The following is a 14,304-nucleotide window of genomic DNA, read 5'->3' as shown; positions in this document are numbered from 1 at the left end:
GTAACGGCAACCTACGTCCATCCGGACAGTGCCTAGTACGGCGGTGTGGGTCTCCCGCATCGTCCTCCTACGCTCTGTCAGCACATGGGACTTCGTTTCCATTTTCCAATACGGCGTGGGAAGCACGGTTGCATTGAAAACCTCAGAATGGATAAAGACAGGTTCTGTATGGTTTTCAAGGAATATTTATGCCATTCTTAGAGTAAAATAGTGGCAAGTTGAGGTAACAATGATGAGGGTGGGTAGCCATCACTCCCACTTCTATCCAAAGTAAACCACAAAGGCTCAATAATATTGAGAGCCGGTGACGTGGGCAGGGGAGATATAATAATTCACCCTCTTTCTCACAAAACTAGCATCACCACTGGGGAATAATTATTGTACCGTGTGCCGGCCGCGGTGGTCTCACGGTTCTAGGCGCGCAGTCCGGAGCCGTGCGACTGCTACAGTCGCAGGTTCGAATCCTGCCTCGGGCATGGATGTGTGTGATGTCATTAGGTTTAAGTAGTTCTAAGTTCTAGAGGACTAATGACCACAGCAGTTGAGTCCCATAGTGCTCAGAGCCATTTGAACCATTTTTTGATAACACGGAGAGAGAAGTGGTAATAGGAGATGGACAGACAGAGAGGCGGGAGCATGAGATGGACACAGATAGGAGGGAGGAGGAGGTGGACAGAGAGAGGGGAATGGCAAATGGACAGAGAGGAGAGATAGAAGGAGATGGACAGAGAAAGGAAAGAGGAGCAGATGGAGAGACACAGGGACGAGGAAGAGATTGTCAGAGAGAGGCAGAAGAGGATATGAACTTATAGAAGATTGGAATAATTAATGCGTAACAAAACTGGGATATTCACCTAGCTATAATCAGTAAGGAAACACACAAATATTAAGTGGCGGACATCGAGTAAGACGCTAATAAAAACATTAATTATTTGCAAAAAAATGCCTTTTATGAGTGTCGTTTAATCTGCCTTTATTCTTGAAGGAGAAATGTACGCTGATAGATCACTTTAGGACTCACATTATCAGCTATCTAAAAGGTAAATTACACTCAAAAATTAAATAAAATAAAAATGTAATTGTTCCAAGTGTGTGTTGTGTCAATTTGCAGCACTGTTGCGTTGTATCTACATTTCATCGATGTAAACCTGCCCCTTAAAGCTGCCAATATTGCAGCCATTTTCTTCTTCTAATGTTGCTTTATCTCTGAGTTTATTCCTGTTCGCGTTCCAATCAATCTCTTAGGTAGATTGTGCGTGTAAGTCTCAGAAACTGATTCTAGATGGTCTTACTAGACCGAAACCACAGACAGCCTCACGCCTGACATTAATTAATCTTCCTCGCTGTTACACACACTGGTAGACGTGTGAGACGCCGCTCCTTGGGTGATCATGTCTCTGTTTGGAATTCTTTTTATCTGTTAAATATGATACGGTTCTCCAGGCAAAATAAACGACTCGACAGTTCCGATTTGTTTGCCACCATAACGTGCAGTGCCTGTTACGCGCACATATCTTGTTACACGGTCGTTTATCTTCAGAAACGCTTAATGGTCGCTTCGTATTTCTGCTTTGAGTAGATGATTGTCAGCGATGACTATGGTGGAAGGAAACACTGGAAGTAAGCTAGAAACATGTTTCATTGACAGCGCTGCCAACACAACATGCAGTGACAAGTCTTTATTTAGCACAATTCGAGCTTTGAACTGTTAAACTTATTATTATTATTATTATTATTATTATTATTATTATTAGTACGCGAGGTATGTCCCGCTACTTTACTGAAGGCAGCAGGAATGTAATTGTAAGAGACAGTGCACCAACCGCTTGTTAGTATGGTTTTAAGTAACAATAACGGTTACTAACAGGATTAATTCCGTCTGCAGGAGAATCATGCAACCCTGAGAAATGTACGTTGCTAGTTGTAATATGTGATTAAGGCCATTGGTTTGAACTGTACACTCCTTTATTAGGGTTCGCCCCAATGAAGGGGGTCTTTGTGTCCTAACGAGATGCAACAAAAAGAACTGCAAATGGTAAAACTGACGTTGACTCACAGATAAATTTACTAGCAAAGTCCAGTCATTAAATGTCGGACCACTTAATCTGTCCTTTTTTTAAGCAGCCACAAAACAGTGTATAAATTTGGTATAAATTTTGGAGCAGAAATAAGTTCATACCATCTTTTTTAGCAATACTTGGTTCAAATGGCTCTGAACACTATGGGACTTAGCATCTGAGATCATCAGTCCCCTAGAACTTAGAACTACTTAAACCTCACTAACCTAGGGACATCAGACACATCCATGGCAGAGGCAGGATTCGAACCTGCGACCGTAGCGGTCGCGCGGTTCCAGACTGAATCGCCTAGAACCGCTCGGCCACAACGGCCGGCAGAAATAAGTAAAGTTAATTATTTTGAGGAGTCTAAGTCAATACTGTCAGGTTTCAGATAACCTTTGAGATTCGAAATTTACGATTACTTTCACTGATGCAAAGGAAAAACGAATCAGATCCTTATTTTCACCCAAAATGTCTTTTTATGTTTTATTTCAGTATTTTTCGGTTATTTATTAGATTGTTTCAGGAATAACATAAGATATCTGTAAATTTCTTGCAGTTTAAACGAGCACAAACAACATTTACGGACTTTCTGGAAAGGTGAATTAAGAGAAAGAACTCAGTCATTAGGCAACCAAAAAGACCGAGTACAAAAATATTTCAGAAGTGCTTCACCAGTGGACTTGACATTTGTCGCGCAGTAAATACAGTTACACTTACGGTAGCAAAAGTATGATATGGAATGTATGTGGATCGATGTTCAAATATTTTGAGATTTATTTCATTATGTTTCTTTGTGTGTTATTTATCCCACCATGGGTATTACTTGAAACAATGTCCAAGGCTGTTTCCGACGTACTCTGCCGCTTACGATTTAAGTACTGCCTGCACACTTCTCTAGATTTTGGTATATAGCGCGAGTTTTGTTCACGTAATCAGCCTACAATGAACTTATTGGTAAGCTCTGAGTGCCCGTAAAATAACAGTTCAAGAGAAAACTCTGACTGATTAATCCATTATTAACATTACAACAGTTTTATGAAGACTTTTAAACTATTTCGCGAACTGTTTTACAATGAAGCAAACAAACGGTTTGAAATATTACCAGCGCATTTCATATTTATTTGCAGAATTTTCAGCAAACTCATTACATTGATTATTATATCATTATTTGATCAATATATTATTTGAAAAATATATATTTCAATCTATAGTCGCAATTTATTTACTTTGCCTACTGGCTACCGGCTGTAGACTGTATCAATTTCGTCACACTGGCTTCTCAAGTAGCTGTGTCACTTTTGACAAACTTAGTTGGGAAACCAGTGCTACGAATTCGTGCCAGGTGATGGCCCAAAGACAGCAATGCGTACCGAAGTACATAGCCAATCGGCAAAACAATTAAATTGCGACTGTAGACTAAAACACATACTTTTTCAGTATTACATGCGTCGCTGTTCCACCGACAATATGTCCGGATGTGTAACATATTATTTGATTGTAATGATTCTATCTTCCTGTCATCTAGTTTCATTTGTGCGATGTATCTGTTCTTTCGTAAACTGTAAACCAGTTGTCTTTCTGCAGAGCTACACCGTCCGAGTGGAAATCTTCGCACCCATGCTCTGCGGAATCGGAAGAGCTGGAGAATACACTCACCATGAGCAACTCTATCTGGCACAACTGTGGCTCCATAATGCAGCAGGGATCCGATATAGCTCCACAGTAAGCCTAAGGCGTTCTTGATATTCTCTCGACAGTTTTAATATTTGTAAATGTATGATTTAAATAGCTCAAAAACGAATTAAAAGTTCTAGACGGTCACAGTTTAGTTTGTTAATATTGTAAGACTCGGTTTGTGTTTTGTAGCCGTGGTGCTCTAGCGGATAGTGTATTACATTCTGGCTCTACAGGTCTCGGGTTCAATACGGAATAGAGACGGGTATTTTCCTTCATTACAATCCTCCCAAGATGGCACCAGGTCGATTGAGCTTCCTATAAAATTAGACCCGAGATATTCTCCAGGGCTAACAGGCGGCCGGGGAGATATGCCCGCCACCATCCCATTCCAATTGCTAAGTTCGCCACGGCGAAAAAAGACTGGCCTCTTCCTCTAGTCAGGCCAATATCCTGGTCACGGGCTTGCTCCACAGACGTTGCCTTTGCCTTCTGCGTTTCGAGTTTTAATACCTGACATTTAGATACGATTTATAATGGCGCCCATACGGATAGCAAAACAGTGCTCGATGAATAGTGGCGTCAAACGGATTAACTAAGGGAACGATTTGTGTGGAGCAACAAGATAGTCAGATGGGATTGCTGTTTCCCGGAAAATGGTCATTTTGTTGACAGTTTGTACTCCACTTTGAGCTCTCATATGCCCCTAAAGAAATTTTTCTACGTAAGGTAATGGATCGACCGTGAGTAGTGTCAGGGTTCAGACCAGAAGGGATAAGTGCGTATCGTCAGTTACCTTTTTATGAATTTCGTTTTGATCCGACGACATCAGAGAATACTGTGTTAGAGCGGAGTTGCGCCAGTTTAATTATTTCCCAAACTTACCTATAAGACGACACGGAATGCCACATGTGATCGGTACGTACACACACCACTTAATATTAGAGGGAAGCTGCAATTCTTCCACCTCACATAGATTTTACGAAATTATCCTCTGGTTCTCTGCTGTTTTCCAGTGTCACTCGTTTGTTCCTTTGTACCAGATAGGAACTGACAGCAGATTTCTGTAAACTAATATTACTGTAAGTAGTTCGTATTCTGTAGCCCTAAATTATTCATTAAGAAGATAGCAGCAGACTATCTTATACTTTACTACCATGTCACAGCAGCTTTGACGCCTTATATGTGAGTTACATTGTATAGATAAGGAAAACAAAATATTGTTTTGGCTTTCACATTAAGCAAGTTCTGCAGGAATTCAAAATAAGCTTAACGTTCTTTTAAATTTCCCTGATATGATTGCCGTTATAAAATAATAATTCCCTTTAAGCCTTTAACAGTGGATTTCATTTCTATCAATACACTCGTTTACTCAAAAATGTGGGGAGAGATGTCACACAATACAACCAAAGCACAAAGCATAAGTTCCTTCTAAGGATTCGAGTAGGTCCACAAAATCACTAAAGGATAACAGTTTAGTGAATATACATCAGAAACCAATATGAAAACTAATAGAATTTTAACAATTACTCGATGCGAATTTTGCCCATGAAAGCAAGTTCAAAAAATTTTGGTGCCCCCACTAAGCAACGTAAAGTTAAACTTTCTAACATCTCTATCCATTGCATTCATTAACACAATGCAGGCCAGACCTTAATGAGTGTGTTCCGACAGACAATTTAGCACGTGTTTTGACATTATTCTTACTATCGAAAGTAAAATATGCTGTGGTTTCATTTCAGAGCTATTTCGACGCGGATGGTAGCAGGAATCTGGTGGTTCTTCACACTCATCATGATCTCTTCGTACACTGCAAATCTTGCAGCGTTCCTTACAGTTACAAGGATGGACTTCCCGATAAACACTGTTCAAGATCTCGCGAAGCAATCCAAAATTAAGTACGGAACGTTTGAGAGGGGATCAACTGCAGCCTTCTTTCGAGTAAGTTTGTTTGTTTCTTGGTCTGATGCTAACGAATTGTGCTAGTATTCTGAATGCTTCAACCGTGCTCGAGCTATGAAACACCATTAATGGTACCCTGTTGCTCACAGCACCAATACTGATCTGTCATAAATCAATAACTTGGGATATTATGCTTCATACGGTTCTCCTGCTATGAATGTTCACCTTGTTTAGAATTTATACGGCTTATAAATACAAAATATCTGCTTCTCAACAGCTGTTCTGTTGACATAGTACAGGGTGGTTACAAGTAAACTTTTTCTGCCTGCGAGTACCCTCATGAAACGTGAGTGACCATAGGACAATGAAACTTAGTCGAAACATTTGTAAAGACATATGGAAGAGAAATAACAACTAAACCATTGAAAGAAACACATTTTAATCTCCATATGAGAGGGTAACATCTATTAATAGCGTACCATGTTTACATTCCAGGTTACGAACGTTGTTCAGTGTGACGACCATCTGCATCCACCACAGCCTCAAGCCACGTTAGATACTGTTTCACAACTTCAACGTTTGTAGTCTTGTCTTCCTCAGTTGCGTGTAATATTACAGTATACTGATATTTTTTCTTTATGGACCGTCTGGCAGAAATTGAATGAAACACAATTTTAGTGCCATAAGCGTTTCACCTTTATTTTCTGCAAGGCATCTTCAGTGGCCTGGAATATGTACATATGTTTGCTATTTAATTTACATTTTGGTCACTGTACCTGTAGGTTATAAACAGTTCTGGTTGTTGGTATTTCCTATTAGGTATTAATGTTTCGAACTGTACTTACAGGTTGCGTGGACGATTTCCTACATATTACGCTCCTGTTGCATTTTTGGTGTTGGTGTTGTTGTTGTTGTTCTTCTAAATGCCAATTTGCGGTTTTTTTCCCCACGTTTCACAGCACTATGAACTTGACACTTGTTTCGATGCAAGGTTTTGGTTTGTGTTGCCGACTGTCAGATGTTCGGCAATAACATTCGATCTTTGGCAATAACATCTGACAGTCAGCAACACAAACCAAAACATTGCATTGAAACAAGTGTCAAGTTCATAGTGCTGTGAAATGTGGGAAAAAACCGCAAATTGACATTTAGAAGAAGAAGAACAAGATCAAAAATGCAACAGGAGCGTAATATGTAGGAAATAGTCCACGCAACCTGTAAACACAGTTCAAAATATTACTACTTAATTGGAAATACCAACCACCAGAACTGTTTATAGCCTATAGGTACAGTGGCCAAAATGTAAATTAAATAGCAAACATATGTACATATTACAGGCCACTAAAGATGCCTTGCAGGAAATGAAGGCAAAACGCGTATGGCACTAAAATAGTGTTTCATTCAGTTGCTGTCAGACGGCCCGAAAAGTAAAAATTATCAATATACCGTAATATTTCACAACTGTTCACAGCACTTTTCGAACGCTGGAACGTGGAATATTAAGCTACAGTGACACAGCTCGTGCATTGCTTGAAGATCGCACAGTGCGTCCAGCACTCTCAGGTACGGCAACAGTAACTTCTTCAGCAATTTGTAGCGCAACCGGTTGCCGACCTCTCCCAGAAACAATTCCCATATCGAACCCCGGTGCGGAAAGAGGACCTCTCTGTATTCCTAACACGTCGATACTCGCGAAGAACTGCAGCACTGTTATTATTGTTTTGATAAAACAGGTTTACGAATACAGACTTGCTCACGTTTTCCTACCCTGAGGGTTGTGTTTCAAACCTACGTCGTCGCAACAGTGTCGGCGCCTAAAGGCAATTCGTGACACGTAACAGCACTAACAACACAAATAAGATTAATTATAACTACTCTGTATAATAAAAGAAATACGAAATAGTAATTGGACTTATTGCTTTTCTAATATTCGGTGTGATGTATTTGTTAAAAAAATAGGTTGTTTGAAAACTCGTTCACACGCTGATGGCCAAATAATAATTCCAGCTGCACTTCTTCGAAAATAGACTCTACTGATACATACCATCTTTTTTAGCAATACTTTCTCATTTTTAGTCCGCATAATGGCCTCATTTCTAAGGAGTCACGCGTGTAGCGAGCTATTCTCGTCCTTCTCACAGAACATTCTACAAATTAGGGATTTAATACGCCTCGCACATCATAGGAACTGTGATGTTATAATAAATGTAGTAGGTTAAATGGCTATGAGCACTATGGGACTTAACTTCTGAGGTCGTCAGTCCCCTAGAACTTAGAACTACTTAAACCTAACTAACCTAAGGACATCACACACATCCGTGCCCGAGGCACGATTCGAACCAGCGACAGTGGCGGTTCCAGACTGTAGCGCCTAGAAACGCTCGGCCACACGGCCGGCCTATAGTAGGTTATTTGTCCGCAAAGAAGAATAATTGATAGGGAGAAAAAAAGACTGCTGAGTTGAAACCCCAGAAAATTATAAAATACGTAGTGGGCTCACATAGTGATACAGTAAACGATAAAAATGTGTGATTAATCCAGCTACAATTATACACAAAAGCTTATGTATTCGACAGCATCAAGAATTGTAACGAAGTTTTTGTATGAGGGAACGAAGTCAGAGACATGCTTTTTGCGTTTTTGCTGATATTATGCACCAAGATATTTCGATTCAAGTTAACTATGCATGGGTACAGACTTGAGAAAGACACCAATGATATGGTTTCAGAGTGAGAAGATACCTCATGTTTTTAAACACTGGAAGTCACATAGCAGCTAAGTCGGAGGCAACATTGTATGCGTTGTCGTATGAAGAATGTTTGGGCATACCTGAAATATGTGATGGGGTATGGAATTGCGAAAATTGACTTCAGACTGAGCTGGAGATAAATTCGGCAAATATTCCGCCGCACGTAGTAATTACAGTTGGGAATCTACAATACTTGTAGTAGCATGGAATAGCAATTACTCTTGAATCGGACCACATCATCTAGTCTAACGTTCGTCGTAGTATCACGCTTAAAAATTACTCGCGAGTGTCAGCTAACAATGGAACTTGCCATCAAAATTGTAAGCTGAAGACGGTACTGATGCACCTTTGTAACTGTAGGTGTCGTAAGTTCACTATCATGCAGAAATTACATAGGATGAGCTACTAGCACCAACCTTTGTCACGTAATGGATTACTATAACAATCGAGGCTGCTATGATTTTGGTTTATCCTAAAAGTTCTATGAAAGTACAGGCAGAGTTAAAACTGCCTCTTAGTGTAAGGACAAGTGACTGACTTTAATAGGGACGTTCATAAAATCGATCGAAAATGTCCATTTCCAATTTATTTTTTGTTTATTAGTGGAGCTCATGGGTAATAAGGTCACAAATCGCATCCGAAATGCCTGAAAAGTAATTAAATATGTGATACGACCTTCCTTCTATGTCCATTTTTTGAAGCAATACTTCAGTATCTACAGGCTCAGAGGGATAACAACACCCACATTAAAGGAGAAGGGTGAAAATTGTATTCTGGATGTTGCCAAACTCAATATCAGGTTTCTGGTCTATCCTGAAGTTCTAAAAATGGGTATTCATGGCAAAACCAAGAATCCAAATGAGTCTCTTCATTAACTCATATGGAAACGCCTAAAACCACATTTTATTTGCTACAGTTATCAGAATTGCAACTTATGACACAGTTTTTGTATTTAATGATGGTAACTAGGAAGGATGAAGGTATGAGAGAGAATGGGCTTCAAGATAGGAAATTTCACTCATCTTTTAAATAGTTCGTGTGTTCCATGAACGTCTCCCCTTTAATATGTTGATATGTAAAATATCAACATCTCCTAAACACAATTAAATTTTAGTCGTGGATTCTATAATTTCTGTCTGACAAGTAGCACTTTCGACAGATCTTCATGTACCCACGACAATCATTCTGCCGCACATAAACGTCTGTTCATTACTTAATACAAAATTTTGTCTCAAATGAGGACAATAGAAGCGAACGACAATATAGGTTTGTTTTAGAGCTGAGGAAAACTGTCACAAAAAACAATCGGTTAGTTCCAATTACGTTTATTACAGACAAAGCTGAAATGAGGAATCCAATAACTCCTTGTAGAGCTGCAGAATTTAACCAACTGTCATCTAACAGAAGCTAGTTATGCTCGCTCAAGACGGTCTATAGCAGTCTGCAGAGTAGCATCCCATACTGTAACTCGGTATGAATTAATTATATAGATTTGGAGGGTTAATCTTCACTAACCACTATATACGATGAAGTAGATATTACCTTTAACGTATATTCAACAGAACAACCAAACAAGTTTATCAGATTGAGCGCGTATAAAGCAGAAAAGGGGCAAACATGTGCACAGAGTTTCGCTACACGGAAAATTCTGCGCTCTTAGCCTCTTCGTGACGCAGACGGGGTGGACAACAATGAGTGCAATCTTCATATTCAGTATGTATCATTAACCAGCTGCTCTTAAAGTATTTACACCCTTCTCGTCTCTTTTGTTCGTGTCCTGTGAGCTTGCTGATTACTCCCAACGCTTAACAAACGAAAGAGACAAAAAAGAAAGAAAGAAAAAGCTTGCGGGAGTGAGACGAGCGGTAGTTAGCGCTGTTCAGTCAACAGCGGAGGCTCTCGCCAGGAGAGCCATACAGACTGAGGACCCGTGCCTGCGCAGCGGGCGCACAGCCACACACACAGTCTCTGCGCACCTCTCCACAAGAAAGCGCACTAGTCAACATACTCTATAGGATTTTATTTCCGTTATTACTATTTATATTCCGTATTTTTATTACAAGATTCTACCAAGCTGTTACTGCTTCGGAGCAGTGCAAAGACTTTTTGCGGCATTTAGTTGTCTCTGTTTGCAACAAACACACCAAAGAGGAATAAGGTACTTGAAAATACTGGTACCGGGATTGGGGCTTGTATCTTAACTGAAGTTTCCTGACTAACAAGCACGCTTGTTACATAAGCCTGCTTAAAAAAAGTAAAAGTGGTCTCGTGCTGTGTTAGCGATGAGAGATGTGAAATAACGTTTAAACGTACATCATGACATTCACATGAACTATAGTAGATGTAGTTATTAAGGATTTTTGAACTTGCACGCTAACTGCGGATGAAAGTTAGTGAAAATTGCTGTATTTTCAGACTCAGTCACGACACATTAAAACTCTTAATGGAAAAGGTTGTTCGTAAATGAATTGGAATACAAATCTATATCTAACAAAATTGACAATAATCGCTATATTTTTTGAACATGACGGAAGAGACAGATTTAACTATGCAATTCAAGGCTACAGAACACCCATACAACTATTTAACCAATATTTTCCCACATGCGCAATGTTCGTTGATCGGAATAAATAAACGAGAGACAGTCTTTTATTGTAGATGAGTTTTGCTATTTGGGGAGCAAAATAACTGATGACGGTCGAAGCAGAGAGGCTATAAAATGTAGACTGGCTACGGCAAGGAAACCGTTTGTGAAGAAGAGATATCTGTTAACAGTGAGTATAGATTTAAGTGTCAAGAAGTGTTCTCTGAAAGTATTTGTGTGGGGTGTAGCATGTATGGAAGTGAAACGTGGACGATAAATAGTTTAGACAAGAAGAGAACAGAAGCTTTCGCAATGTGGTGCCACAGAAGAATGCTGAAGATTAGATGGGTAGATCACGTAACTAATGAGGAGGTACTGAATAGAATCGGGGAGAAGAAGAATTTGTGGCACAACTTGACTAGAAGAATGGATCGACTGGTAGGACGCGTTCTGAGGCATCAAGGGATCATCAATTTACTACTGGAGGGAAGCGTGGAGGGTAAAAATCGTAGAGGGAGACCAAGGGATGAATACACTAAGCAGATTCAGAAGGATGTAGGTTGCAGTAGTTACTCGGAGATGAAGCAGTTTGCACAGGATAGAATAGCATGGAGAGCTGCATCAAACCAGTTTCTGGACTGAAGACCACAACAACAACAGTCTTTTGTAAGTTTCATTTACATTTACAACATATTACAAACAGTGAAGAATTTTGACGTTTCTGTCCATGAAAACATTTTCTCCACTAAATAGTTTTTAGTAAAGTAAAGCAATAGTTTCAAGTCGACGTATTGTTCAGCATATCATCAGCTGCTCACAAATGAACCTCCACGCAAGCAGTGAAAAGTTAGTATGCAGTTACGAAGAGCTGGCTAATTGAAAGTACAAAATCTTCTTTAAAGTATTTCAGTTACGTGACTTGGGATCAGTGAGGCGAGTAAAGGAACGAATTTCAGTGGGAGAACATACTATTTATGTTATAAATGAAAATTTTTGCTGTTCGGAGCAAAATTTAAAGACTTAGTGATTCCTCTAGGCAATTAGAAATAGCCTCACACATCACTGGTGCACAGTATCAGGAAAATTCATTGTATAATTCGAAAATACATTTTATTGAATGTGGTCCACAGCGTCTCTAAATTGTAGAAATTACATCTTGTAACCCCTTACTGCAGCCCGCCCGGTTGGCCGTGCGGTCTAACGCACGGCTTTCCGGGCGGGAAGGAGCGCCGGTCCCCGGCGCGAATCCTCCCGGTGGATTTGTATCGAGGTCCGGTGAGCCGGCCAGTCGGTGGATGGTTTTTTAGGTGGTTTTCCATTTGCCTCGGCAAATGCGGGATGGTTCCCCTTATTCCGCCTCAGCTACACTATGTCGACGATTGCTGCGCTAACAAGTTCTCCACGTACGCGTACACCACCATTACTCAACCACACAAACATAGTGGTTACACTCGTCTAGTGTGAGACGTTCCCTGGGGGGTCCACCGGGGGCCGAACCGCACAATAAAATAACCCTGGGTTCGGTGTGGGGCGGCGGAGGGGTGAAGTGGACTGCGGTAGTCGTCGTGGGGTTGTGGACCACTGCGGCTGAGGCGGGGACGGAGCCTCTCCGTCGTTTCTAGGTCCCCGGTTAACATAACATAACCCCTTACTGCTGTTAAATTTCTTCTTTATTGAGCGACTGATTTCGATCAAAGCCAATATCAAACACAGATATTTGTTAACAGCGAGAGTTACATGCATATACACACACAAAAACTCGTGGTCAAAAATACAATATTTCTAAACAATGTTAAGTTATGCAGATGTAGATGCAAAGATGAATACATTATTGCATGATGCCTGTGAGCTATACATAAGCATCTTGTAAGATGGAAGTTAGAGACACATATGTCTCCGAAGTACTTCATTTATTTACGCTCACTGGAAAATTAACTTTTCCAGTAAGACTTAAGTTCCCAATTTCGTCTTTCAATTATGTCGTTTACCTTATTTTTAATATAAAGTTCACTCTGTCGAGTTACTGACACAAGGTGTAGTTACAGGTTGCCCACGTTCGTTCTGAGATCAGGGACGACCATATATCATTACTCGTCAATCTCCTTAATGTTACGACAGAGATGTCGTATTTATCAACGTCAAGTGCAAATACTAATTTGCAGGAGCACTTATACGAAGAATAAATGAATAAGAAAGCTCTGGTGGAACAGCAATAACGCAGTAGTAAAAATAATTGTACATAGCTTTCCGATCGTCTAAACGTTAATAGGCGCGGCTATACCCTCCGCCACACACCGTCAGGTGGCTTGCGGAGTATGGATGTAGATGTAGATGTATACGCTCTCTGGTTTATCAGGTGAGCCACAACGGGCGATTCCCGACACAAGTGTGCACAAATCTGTAGGACGTAGGGAGTGGAGCTATCTGCTAGCCAGCAGACAACACTTCAGCCGCTGCAGTTGGTGAAAGGAGAATCGACGATGTAAGCCAGATATCAGAAATGCTGCAGGTAACCTGAATAGTTCCTGAGAGTGGGTTTTCCCCTCGTGTGTGGCCGTTGCCACATGTGCGGCGAGGTGGTGCCATGACGCTGAGTCGGGATCCGCAAGTTCATATCACAGACACAAAATTTCAAACTAATAAAGTAACAAAAAGGCAAGGCCACCAAACAAAAGATAAGAACGAGAGGATGGTTCAAATGGCTCTGAGCACTATGCGACTTAACTTCTGAGTTCATCAGTCGCCTAGAACTTACAACTAATTAAACCTAACTAACCTAAGGACTTCACACACATCCATGCCCGAGGCAGGATTCGAACCTGCGACCGTAACGGTTGCTCGGTTCCACACTGTAGCGCCTAGAACCGCACGGCCACTTCGGCCGGCTTAAGAACGAGAGCAGAACTATGTCTAAACGCCCACTGTAGACTGAATAGTACTTAAGATATATTGAGGTGACAGAAGTCAGGGATACCTCCTAATATCTTGCTCGGCGTAACTCAGCAACTCGACGAGGCATGGACTCAACAAGTCTTTGGAAGTCCCCTGCAGATATACTGAGCCATGCTGTCTCTATAGTAGTCCATAATTGCGAAAGTATTGTCAGTGCAGGATTTTGTGCACGAACTGACCTTTCGATTATGTCCCACAAATGCTCGATGAGATTTATGTCGAGCGATCTGTTTGGCCACATCATTCACTCGAATTGTTCAGAATGTTCTTCAAACCAATCGCGAAGAATTGTGTTCCAGTGACATGGCACATTTTCATCCCTAAAAATTCCATCGCTTTTTGGGAACATTAAGTCCATGAATAGCTGCAAATGGTCTCGA

The 14,304-nt window shown here is 40.7% G+C and overlaps 1 protein-coding gene across 1 annotated transcript in view; it reads left to right on the top strand.

Annotated features, from left to right (window-relative positions):
• The window catches only part of LOC126298247 (glutamate receptor ionotropic, kainate 2-like), a 415,381-nt gene that overhangs the window by 294,443 nt on the left and 106,634 nt on the right, over positions 1-14,304 (top strand). Inside the window, exons 11-12 of the mRNA XM_049989551.1 lie at positions 3,648-3,785; positions 5,480-5,678. Coding sequence (XP_049845508.1) covers positions 3,648-3,785; positions 5,480-5,678 — 337 coding nt within the window. The remainder of the gene's footprint in view (positions 1-3,647; positions 3,786-5,479; positions 5,679-14,304) is intronic.

The sequence above is a fragment of the Schistocerca gregaria genome, chromosome X (assembly GCF_023897955.1).
Source record: "Schistocerca gregaria isolate iqSchGreg1 chromosome X, iqSchGreg1.2, whole genome shotgun sequence".
NCBI classification, from domain to species: Eukaryota; Metazoa; Arthropoda; class Insecta; order Orthoptera; family Acrididae; genus Schistocerca; species Schistocerca gregaria.
This window is presented reverse-complemented; position numbering and strand designations above follow the sequence as displayed.